The 11,274-nt window shown below is 42.5% G+C and overlaps 1 protein-coding gene across 1 annotated transcript; it reads left to right on the top strand.

The window, feature by feature from the left end:
• The first annotated feature begins 3,897 nt into the window (after positions 1 to 3,897).
• On the top strand, positions 3,898 to 7,160 carry CALHM6 (calcium homeostasis modulator family member 6). The gene is made up of 2 exons (XM_065632234.1): positions 3,898 to 4,528; positions 6,312 to 7,160. The coding sequence occupies exons 1-2, from the start codon at positions 3,992 to 3,994 to the stop codon at positions 6,726 to 6,728; spliced, it is 954 nt and encodes a 317-aa protein (XP_065488306.1). The 5' UTR covers positions 3,898 to 3,991; the 3' UTR covers positions 6,729 to 7,160.
• The last annotated feature ends 4,114 nt before the right edge of the window (positions 7,161 to 11,274 follow it).

The following is an 11,274-nucleotide window of genomic DNA, read 5'->3' on the forward strand; positions in this document are numbered from 1 at the left end:
GCTCCCAGCCCCGATCCCTCTCCTGCCCCTGGCCCCGCGGCTGCTCCCCTGCCGGCCAGGCTGGCCTGGGCCGTGGCTGCGCCCCGCTGGGCCCCTAGCACAAATACTGCCCCGCTTCCCAACCAGGGTGGTCTCTCCTCCCTCTCCCACCTCCTTCTGCCCAGTATTTACTGGAAACATGTTCGCTTGGAGAGGAGGGCTAATCCTTTTTCACACAGAGCTCCCCGTCCTTTTTCCCAGAAAGCTTGTTCCTGAAATCATATTTTATTGCAGATAAATAAAACACTGCTAAAATTAGGCTCAGGAAGTGAAGTAGCAGGGTTTCTTGGCTCTACTCTTTCCCCTGTGTGGTCATTGTCTGCTCCAGAGAGCTGCTGCTGGTGGTTGGCATCCCTTGTCAAACCAGTGGCTCTCAGAGGCAGCCCATGTCCCTGTCTTCATAAGGAAGAGCCTTCGAAACTATTTCACATTGCTTCTATTATTTCTGCCATCCCAGCATCTGCTAAGACTTTTCAGATGAGCTGAATTCTGTTTTCAGGGTATGCTAACTACTGCCTCTATCTGCCTCTAGGTAAAAATCAAGGCAATAATATTCGCTAATAATACAAAGTTGTTCTGGATAGTTAAAAGCAAACCTCTGCTTTAAAGAACTGCAGATGTACTTTACTGGACTGCCTGACCAGAAAGCAAAATGGCAGGTCAAATTCAATGTAGAGGAAGTGGTGTTCAAAGTGAAACCAAATCCTGCCTTCACAGATGATAGACTGAGCTGGCTGATTACCGCTCAGGATTGATATTTTTTTTAATTATAGTACATAGCTCGCTAAAATATCAACTCAGTGCTTCACAGATGATCAAAATTCAACTAATATTCTATAAATTATTACAAGGAAATAGAGAACAAAATCGCATCAGTTTGCCATTGTAGGAAACTGTGATTCAGCTGCACCTTCAAGGCACTGCAGATTTGCCATACCCCTCTCCCTCATTTCCCCTCATGCCAAAAAAATGATACCTGAATCTGAGAGAATAGTTCAGGCAGCAACATGGATTTAAAAAGAAAAAAAAATAGGAATTTATACATCAGACAAGGAAAGACTAAATATGTTAGGGGCTCCTCAGCCTGGAAAAGAAGGGGATATGATAAAGGTGTACAAAATAATGAGTGGACAGAGAGACCAGGGAGGGATCCATTGTTTTACCTCTTCCCATTCCAGAACTTAGGGCCATCGAATGGGATGGTGTCACGTTTGAATGAAGGTTAAGCACACTTGCTATTCAATATATTTGGATGTTAAAACATCTGCATGGGTTAAAACCAAAACCAGACAAATCTACAGAAGAAATACATCAGCCGGTGTTAGATGCAAAGGAAATCACTGAAATGCAGATTCATAGGGTATGAATGTGCTCCTGAGCTTCCTCTGTCCCCATGCTCCTCCCCTCTGTAACCAAGAGCTGGCCAGACTAACTTAACCTTCAGCCTGATTTCAGTCTTGCTGGGTTTATGTCCTTTATGATTTAATGTCTTTATGTTATATTGCTTCATAACAATGAAGTAAAGTTTCCTCCAGACCGAGGCAAGCATTTCAGTTAGTGCCATGGTTTCCTCTGAGCAGCAGCTCTGTGCTGAACATGGCACGTCTGGTGCAAGTCTGGCAGCCACCCACACCAAGACTGCCTGTTCTGGCACCTCTATGCCATCTGCTCAGCTGCCCAAATGGCTGCAAAGGCCCTTTGGAATGTTTAAATGACCCCCAAAGTTCATTGAAAATAATATAGGTTCTCACAGAGTTTTGACAAGCCATTGTGTTTCCACCTGCTTGGTTCCTGCAGCCCCAGCATATGGCTTGGAGTGATACAGGCAGCAATCACCCCTTGTTGTCTCACCTAAAGTGGCCAGTACAAAAATCAGGCTGGGCCAGCTGGAAGCAGCATTTGCCTGAGCCCACGGTGAGGCTCTGGCTTCGTGGTCAACCTCTATGCCATGATAATGCCAGAAACAGTGCATTATAAATTGCAGCATTCAGAATCTAATCAGGATTAATTCATATTGCTGATGCATCCAGTGAGGCCAGAGACTCCTGGTTCATGCAAGAGGTGGATGATTTTGACTCTAAAATCCCAGGTGAGTAGTTGTGGCAGGGAAGATGACAGTGACCATCAGCTCCCTGGCTGGCTGCACATCTGGATGTCACCAAGCATGTGATGACCACAAACTACCACACTGCCTACATTGCCTCATAGAGCCTCAGCTACATGGCTACAAGCAAGCAACAAAGCTTCCACTTCCTTAAATCTGAGTGCCAGTTTACCTCATCTAGACTTAAGTAAGACAAACCTTATCTAGGAGCCTGGTCAAGCTCCCCCCAGGGCACAAAAGAAACCTATGGACTCTGTGAGCAAATGTTTTCATAGGCAGCTCAGTCTTCCAAGCCTGGGAATCCCTTCCACATATTTTTCTTCATTATGCAAACCTTTTCCATCACTTTTCCACTTCATGCTATTTATCACAGAATCACAGAATGTTAGGGATTGGAAGGGACCTCAAAAGATCATCTAGTCCAATCCCCCTGCCAGGGCAGGAACACCTAGGTGAGGTTACACAGGAAGGCGTCCAGGCGGGTTTGAATTTCTCCAGAGAAGGAGAATCCACGACCTCCCTGGGCAGCCCGTTCCACTGTTCTGTCACCCTCACCGTGAAGAAGTTTCTTCTCATATTTAAGTGGAATCTCCTGTGTTCTGGTTTGTACCGATTGCCCTTTGTCTTACCATTGGTTGTCACTGAGAAGAGCCTGGCTCCATCCTCGTGACACTCACCCTTTACAGATTTATAAACATTAATGAGGTCACCCCTCAGTCTCCTCTTCTCCAAACTAAAGAGACCCAGCTCCCTCAGCCTTTCCTCATAAGGGAGATGCTCCACTCCCTTCATCATCTTTGTTGCCCTGCGCTGGACTCTCTCCAGCAGTTCCCCGTCCTTCCTGAACTGAGGGGCCCAGAACTGGACACAATATTCCAGATGAGGTCTCACCAGGGCAGAGTAGAGGGGAAGGAGAACCTCTCTCGACCTACTAACCACCCCCCTTCTAATACACCCCAGGATGCCATTGGCCTTCTTGGCCACAAGGGCACAGTGCTGGCTCATGGTCATCCTGCTGTCCACCAGGACCCCCAGGTCCCTTTCCCCTACACTGCTCTCTAACAGGTCATTCCCCAACCTATACTGGAACATGGGGTTGTTCCTGCCCAGATGCAAGACTCTGCACTTGCCCTTGTTATATTTCATTTATATTTATATATTTACTAAGTTTCTGCTGGCTTAGGAGTGGATTTATTTTTCTGGGCTACAAAGCTGCCACTAACTTCTATGGAGGATGGAATCCAAAGTCTGGTTCCTGGCAAATGGTACTCTGGTAGCTGGAGTTTCATTGGAAACCACTTGCTGGGTCATTGCTATGTGTGCACTGACTAATTTGCTCTAACGAATTAAAAAAAAAATACATTGAAAAATTAAAATTATTATAGTTGGATTTTCTTCAATAAGAGAACAAGCCATATTGTGTTGCTAATAATAAGGCAAGATAAAATACACAGTTCTGGGTCGTTTTCTCACATTTTAGTCACACTTTGAATCTGTTGCCTCACTCAAAAGCTTCACTAAAAAGATAATGTTCAAGGCATTGTTAGTTACAATGCATGTGTGGACAAATACAAACTATTTTTATAGAGACAAAGATAGATCTTTGCTGTTTTGATGTTGATTACCGGTTTCCACTGTAGTGTCCACTTGACCGTGACACTGTGCAGTGAGCCCTTGCTCTTCTGTTTCCTCTAAGGAGAGCAGCTTTTATGCCTCACTGCACCACCACCACCACCAACAGAAAGCGAAAGCTCTGCAAGCTTGTCTAAGCAGTGGGAGCTTCAGGACACTTTCTCTTTTCCTTTCTGACTGAGATTTTGCTCTCCTCAAAGTAAGAAGAGGCAGAAAATGGAGAATTTACGTGGGATGTTGGATATCTGCATCCGCCACCAGACCGTTCTGGGTTACAGCCTTGTGTCCCTGCTGACAGCTGCCAGCGAGCGCATCTTCTCGTCTGTGCTGTTCAGGTGTCCCTGCAGTTCTTGGAACATGCTGTACGGCTCCGTCTTCCTCCTAGTGCCTGCCCTCGTCCTCTTTCTGCTTGGCTTCATGGTGAATGCCAGGATGCGGCACCTGCTGACGGGAATCTGCCGTCGGAAGACGCGCTGCAGCTCCGGCCCCCGGGAAACCTGCGCCCGCTACTGCCCCGTGCTGCTGCAGGTGGCAGCCAGAGCTGCGGTGGCCCCTCTCACCTGGGTCGCGGTGGCCCTCTTCAGAGCCAGCTTCTACGAGTGCGCGGCCAGTGGGAACGGCCTCTTAAAGAACCTGGTGTGTAATGGGAAAGGAGGAGAAGAGTGCCAGGAGCTGCTGTTCCAAATACCCTGCAATGAGAAGTTATCAGAGAAGATACCGGCCGAGGTCCTCAGCCTTCAGGCACAGTCCCAGGTAAAGCCCCACTGCTCTTCACCCTTCTGGCTTCAGCCCTGGCTGCTCGATGTATGGTGGTGCCTGTAAACAGTCCTTCTCTTTCATGCTATATAATTACCAAAAAGTCATTAGCAAAAAACCCCACACACTAAAAGATAAGTAATAAGTGTATATTTGTGCTATTTTCTGGTTTTGCATGTTTGCCACTTACAAAACCCCTTTCAAAGCTGGGCGGGAAACCAGGCTAGAGACCAGGACTTTCCACAGCAAGTTTCCAACCTATTTAACTTAGACATGGTGCTAGTTCTTCTCTTTTTCCTCTGAATACTTCACATTTTTGTAAGTACGCATTAGCTGAGGGGAAGCTGAGGTCATGAAAAGAGAGGAAACTGATGTCTCTTTGCAAAAGAGAACTGGCAAGTGAAACAAATACGGACAGCTTATTTGACTATGAATCTCAACACTTGAACCTATTATTAATTTCACACTTGTATTCTAGAAGATTAGTTAAAATAACTATCTGTCTTGTTAAAGTGTTCTTGTGCTGAAAGAAAACAGCGGTCAAAAAACAGCATATGTGGGTGGATTTTTTTGCTTGGAGTGAAATGAAACCCCAAAATTTTGGCAGCACTCCAGTTTTGTTTCTATCTTTGTTTGTTTGTCATGTTAACTGCAGTAGAAAAATCAGATTTTATCAGTTTTCCTCAGGAAAATATGAAGGGTGGTCAATGGAGTGAAGTTTATAAGGTATTATAACACCTCAGATTTTTATAAATTCCTGTTTAGTACAAATGGTTATTAAAGCAAAAAGTGTTTACATTTGTTAAATATTTAGCATGCTGCTTCTTCAAGAGAAAGGCTGAAAACGGGCAAAATTTATACCATTGAATTCAGATAGGGTGAGAAAAGAGCAGAATCAAGGAAGACTGACTGCTACACATATTACAATGAAATCTAAAAGAAACAAACCTGTCAAACAAAACCAGAAAAAGTGTGAGAACATTTTTATTACTGACCATAGTTTTTAATATCTGATCTTCTTTCAAAAAAATAAGAACCGAAAAGAACCCAATCTCATTTTTCTTTAGCACTCAATGTTTTCCACTTGAAAAAAAATCAGCCTGAGGTGAAAGGGGATGCTGTGAGACCTCCTCTGCCTGGAGCTTCCAGCTAAGTACCACTGGGCGCTGGAGGGACCAGCATTCACTAGGACACCTGCTTTATGTGCAGCCTCTGAGACTTATCTAGGGATGTTAAAATCATATACAAAACAAGAATGAATTTCCATATTCAGTAGTCAAATCTGTGTCCTGCCTACGAAGCATACAAACACAACTTTTCCTGTGGTCTGTGGCACCTGGCTATTTTTTGCAGGCTCATACATCAGAGAGCGCAATTACTTTCCAAGAGCAGATAAAACACGGTCAGCAGGAGCTCTAATTTGCAGTGCCTGAGGAGGACAGGGTGATTCTGCACCCTGTGTACTATAAATCTGACCACAACTGCAGATACTGCCCATCAGTATCTTGCTTTGCAAGTTAAGCAAGCTGGATATAACTGAGGAAAGAACTTCACCATCTCTGTTTTTGGTATTCATCCTCAATTCAACAAGTTCGGGGGTGCAGAAGCTCTGTCAGGCTGGCTGAATTGTGTGCGTGGGATCTTCCCGCAGCGATCAGAGCGTTCCAGGCACTCCAGGGAGCCTTTACTTACAGTTTTCATGTGTGCTTCAATGTTAAGCTCTATACTCCTATGTGTGACCATGCAAACCCACTGTTAACCTCTCTATTTCTTTTCCAAGCTGTTAGGATGGCTTGTGATCACCGTCACAGTGACCCTGTATCTGATCACAACATGTGTCAGCCACTGTATGTCCCCAGTTAGCTATCTTCAGCTCAAATTCTGGAAAATTTACTCGAAAACGGAATGGGAGCTCTTTGAGACCAAGGCTAAAGAGCATGCAACCAGACTGGCAGAAATAAATACAAATTCCTTTTTTGAAGGCACTAACCAAGAACCGCCTGGGACTCCCAGCAATGAAGACTGGTGGAAGATTTCATCCTGCTATACCTTAAGCTCGCAAGAGCAGTATTACAGCATGCTACACAAGTATGTCAGTACAAACCAAGGCAGCAGTGCCAGATCCAGGGAGGGAGATCAGAATCCTCCTGTTTTAGGATTTGTGGATGAAACAAATGCAAGTGAATCAGGATTTTAATGAAACAAAACCTTTGCAACACTGGCAATCTTTTAACCCTACTGATATAAGAAGAGTCCTATTCTGTGTTCTTATTGAATTCTGCATGAATTGCATGTCAAAGCTAATAGTTGTAACCCTCAGCAGATTTGTTTTTAAATACACTTTATTACTGACGCTTAAGTACATTTAAATAAATACATCTGTCATGACGAGAGTGTTCATATATTGTTGTTCATGAAGAAGAGTCACATGTGTAAAATAATAAGCATCCACAAAGATGTCAGCACATTCTATGTCAAATTATTACCAAACACCTTAAGAGCATTTGGTGGCTGGAGTGACAATACCAAATCTTCATACCTGGCAGTATCAAAAAGACAAAAAGGAATTGAGGTTTCGATCAGAAATTCAACTTAGTTCATTAGCTCTCACTTGACACTATATCTTTCAGTGGAGTTTAGAGTGAGCTCTAGACTAAAACACTTACCTACAGTCTATTAGTTTCTCCAGGCAAAGGCTGTATCTTTTAAAATCTGGGAAGCAAGTAGCATTTTGGAGCTACCTGTGCATAACAAAGGAGTCAGCTTCAGCTGCTTGTCAGTTTGAATAGATGAGCAGAAAGACTCCAGCCATTTTAACCTTTATGTGCCCAGCAGCTTTAGGTAATAACAGCGAAACAAAAAACTTCCATGGTGGAGAATTTTATTTACCACTGCCTGATCTTGATCACCTTCTGCAGCAGGTCTTCTTAGTTAGCTCTATTGCTCATTTCCTGTAATTGTAAAGCTCTTTAATGGAAAAAAATAGGCATTTGAATGCTGCAGGGAAAACATGCCATCATTAAACTTCCTGTTTATATTTCATTTATGTTTTTTCTAAAAAATTCGTAATTACTTTGTTGGGGGGGTTGTTTGTTTTGTTGGTTTTGGTTTTGTTGGGTTTGTGTGTGTGTGTGTGTGTTTGGGTTTTTTTGGTTGATGGGTTTCGTTGGTTTTTTTGGTTTTGGTTTTGGTTGGGGGGAAGGGTTTGGGGTTTGGTTGGTTGGTTGGTTGGTTTTTATGTGTTTGTTTGGGTTTTTTTTTAATATAGAATACTACATATAGGGGTTTGTCCGTGGCATCAGTACCAAAGCTACACCTGGATGTTCCTGCCACGTACACTATTTTACTTGATCCAGTGAAACAAAGAAATAAACATAACAGCAGAGTCAATTATACTGTTAAGCAGCATTCTTTTATTGACAGTGCCGGGGAGCTCTGGGGATCATCCTCCATAAGTGCTCCAAAGACCGGATGCTCTTGCGTTGCTTGTATTCACATAATTATTACATATGCATTACAATTTTTGAAAATTTTAACATATAATACATCTATACTAAGAAATAATTGATGATGCTAGTTATAATTGTTTAGTTTCTTACTTACAATACATCTATTAATTATTAGTTAAATATAAACTAAGCACTCTGCTTCTAAACAATGTATCACTTAATCTTCTGTCTCCCTCTTGTCATGCAAAAGGATCTAAAACTTGAAAAATATTGCCTCATTTTGCAGGTGGTCAGAAAGCATTTATCATGTCAATTGGTTAATGATGGGTACGTCTTTTATAACTTAATCATAGTTTACATTAATTTGGCAGCTTCTCTTCACCAGAACAGAGCCTGAGTGCAAATTAGCACGTTCTGAGGGGTTAGGCTTATGCATAATATGGCAGTATAGGTGAACACTTATAGCACAGCTACATACTTAAGGACATTATAATCCCACAATCCATATTAGAAAATAATAATGTTCTTATCAAAGAACATCTAATTAAAAGAAACAAAGATGCCAGTTTTGAGTGAAGAATGATAAAGTTCATTTTTTCTCTGAAAAGCTTGTTTTAGAGAGCATTTTAAAGAGATGAGTCAGATTGATTGGTCCAGCTGTCCTTTCACTCCTCCCAGAAATCTCTTTCTAGACAGTGAACTCCAACTTGGAAACTATTCAGACAGACAGACAGGAATCCCATAAAGTTGTTTGTTACAGCCATTTTCCAAGGAGGAAGGAAAAGCCTATTTTAACTAGCTGAATATAGCAAGTTTGGAAGCTTCTTATTACAGACTGAAAATATAACACATAAAGGGAAAACAAGATTGAATTCTGTTTGTAGAAAAGAATTTTAAAAAGCATTCATTTTGTCACAGAGTCACTGACTTACTCAGTGCTCTTTTCTTTCCAAGATGCTTGATAATAGAATAACAAGTGTTCATTTTGTTACTTGCGCCTCCAGGAAGCACGGCTCAGTTAAAAATGTTCCATTTTACCTCTCGTCTTGAGGACTTTGTTTGTTCATTGACATCTAGAGAAAGATAAATCTACACTGGAATGTTGTAAATGGGAAGGAAACAATGTCCTGGCCCAGCTGCGATTAGTGCCAAAACATTTTTTGACACAGTGGGGCCAGGCTTCACCTTAGATATATAATAAAATAGACTGAAAGTCTCTAGGAACAAGCTATGTCTTATTTCCTGAAGAGAAGCTGCAGTAAAAACTCCCTCAGAATTCATGTTAATTCTTTCAGCTGTGTCTGGGTGGGTTTTGACACTTCCCACTCTTGGTCGCAACTGTCATGGTCTCATTACCAAAGCTGCTCGTTACCTCAGCTTTGCAGGGAAGACACAGAGCTGGCACGTCTAATTAAAATCAATGAGTAAAGGCTTCAAATGGGACTGCAATACATATCTTCAAGTTTGCTGGCAATGAGAGCAGTCCATTTTTCATAGATAGAGTGTCTTTCGGGGGAAGGAAAATATGTCTATGTATAAGGATAGAAGCAGGTTAGGCTTTGTTTGTTTGTTTGTTTGTTTATGCAGTCATGTTGGAATTTTGATTTCTCCTCACCTTTATGTAACACTCGTATCTTCTGTATGTAATTCCGTTTGTAACGAAAGAAATTTCAAGGAGAAGCTTCAGTACACTTGTGAGTGCTCTGTTAGCCAACTTCAAGCAAAGGGTCTGCACTAAAACAAAACACTGAGGAACACTTCTGTGAATATGTTGACAAGCGAAAACTTGTATGTGCCTAAGATAGCTAGTTTCAGCAACTAATGGTAATGTAGTGTGGGTCACTATTTTTTCTACTGTTTATCACTGTTTTTCTACCCAACATTTGTTTTCTCCATCTTTAGAAAACAATGGATAAGGTGACCCAGTGCAGGAAGCAAATACAAAAAACCTAACAGCAAAACGTGTGTGTGGAGCACATCCGCCCAGCACAGAGCTGAGCCGAGAGGAGTGATCACTGCAGGACCACAAGCAGGATATGACACAAGTATGAACTCGCACCCACCCTTGTCTGGCAGCCTCATGTCGCCTCTTGGCTCGATCTCTCTCCTGTGCTGCCTTGACTGGCTCAGGCATTTCTGCTCTATGTTCATTTGCACGGTGGAAAATTATCTTTCAAAACTTACCATGTCCAAGTAGAAGTAACTATTTCCTTGGGCTGTTTATTCTGAAATACTGAAACCTAAAGGAACAGCTTTGATGTCATACATGGGGCATCACTGCAAGTGTTTGGCACAGAAGGAGGGGGAGGAAGCCTTGGCCACATCAAAGCCAGGCTGGCAAAACTGCAACAGCCCCAGGATGATGCTAATGGTCCTTGCTGTAAAAATGTTGTAATATCCAGCCCTGACTTTGCTAGCTAATACCGGCAGGCAGAAACTCTTTAATAGGCCCTGAACACACAGCAGTCAGCCTATGAGTCTAATGCACCAGAGTTTTAATTAAGAGAATTGTATCTTGTGATGTAAGGACAGTATAGTATGTGTTATTCACTTTCAAGACAATAATAAAAAGAGAGGAATATTTGGTTGGTAGGATGTTGCTGAAAAAAGGAAAAGTGGCCATTGCCTTGTAAGGAACCTTTTTGTGGTCAGCCAAAGTCACCACATGTCCATTTCAGCCAGCTGGGCACCACCAGCAGAAACCCCACTGAGGGCTCCTGCACAGGCAATGAAATTAGGCAAACTCCCAAGACCCTTCACTCCTGAAAAAGGAAGAAAAAAAAATAAAAAGGAAACTTGTTACTTGTTGTAACATGTTATTACATGTTGTAACTCGTTATTTGTAGCACAGAACAGCATGTTCGGCTGAGCCCCAGGCTGAGTAATGAATAGCTTAGGTTTTGTTCTGTAGGAAGTTGTTCTCTTAAAGCCCCAATACACTGTACCACCACCGTGCAGCACTATTAAGACAAACAAAAAGAGAAAGATTACCAAGAGGATTGAACAGTTCTGGTGGGAGTGGACCGTGTTGTCCCCAAGGTAAGAGGTGCCCCTCACTTAGAAAGATTAAGAGGTAAATAGACTGAGGGAAAAATAGGAGATCAGAGTACAAATCACAGTGATAAAATCAGAGTGGGCTTCACTGAATTGAACTGAGGGTTTGTATTTCAGTTTAAAAGGGGTGCTTTGGAGAGAAGGTGGTGAGCTAGCTTTGTGGGTAGTGTACTGCACTAGGATTTGGGACCCAGGATTTTATCCCACCCTTCCCCAGATACCTTGTGTTACACCAAAGAA

Source organism: Caloenas nicobarica, chromosome 3 (genome assembly GCF_036013445.1).
Source record: "Caloenas nicobarica isolate bCalNic1 chromosome 3, bCalNic1.hap1, whole genome shotgun sequence".
Taxonomy (NCBI): Eukaryota; Metazoa; Chordata; class Aves; order Columbiformes; family Columbidae; genus Caloenas; species Caloenas nicobarica.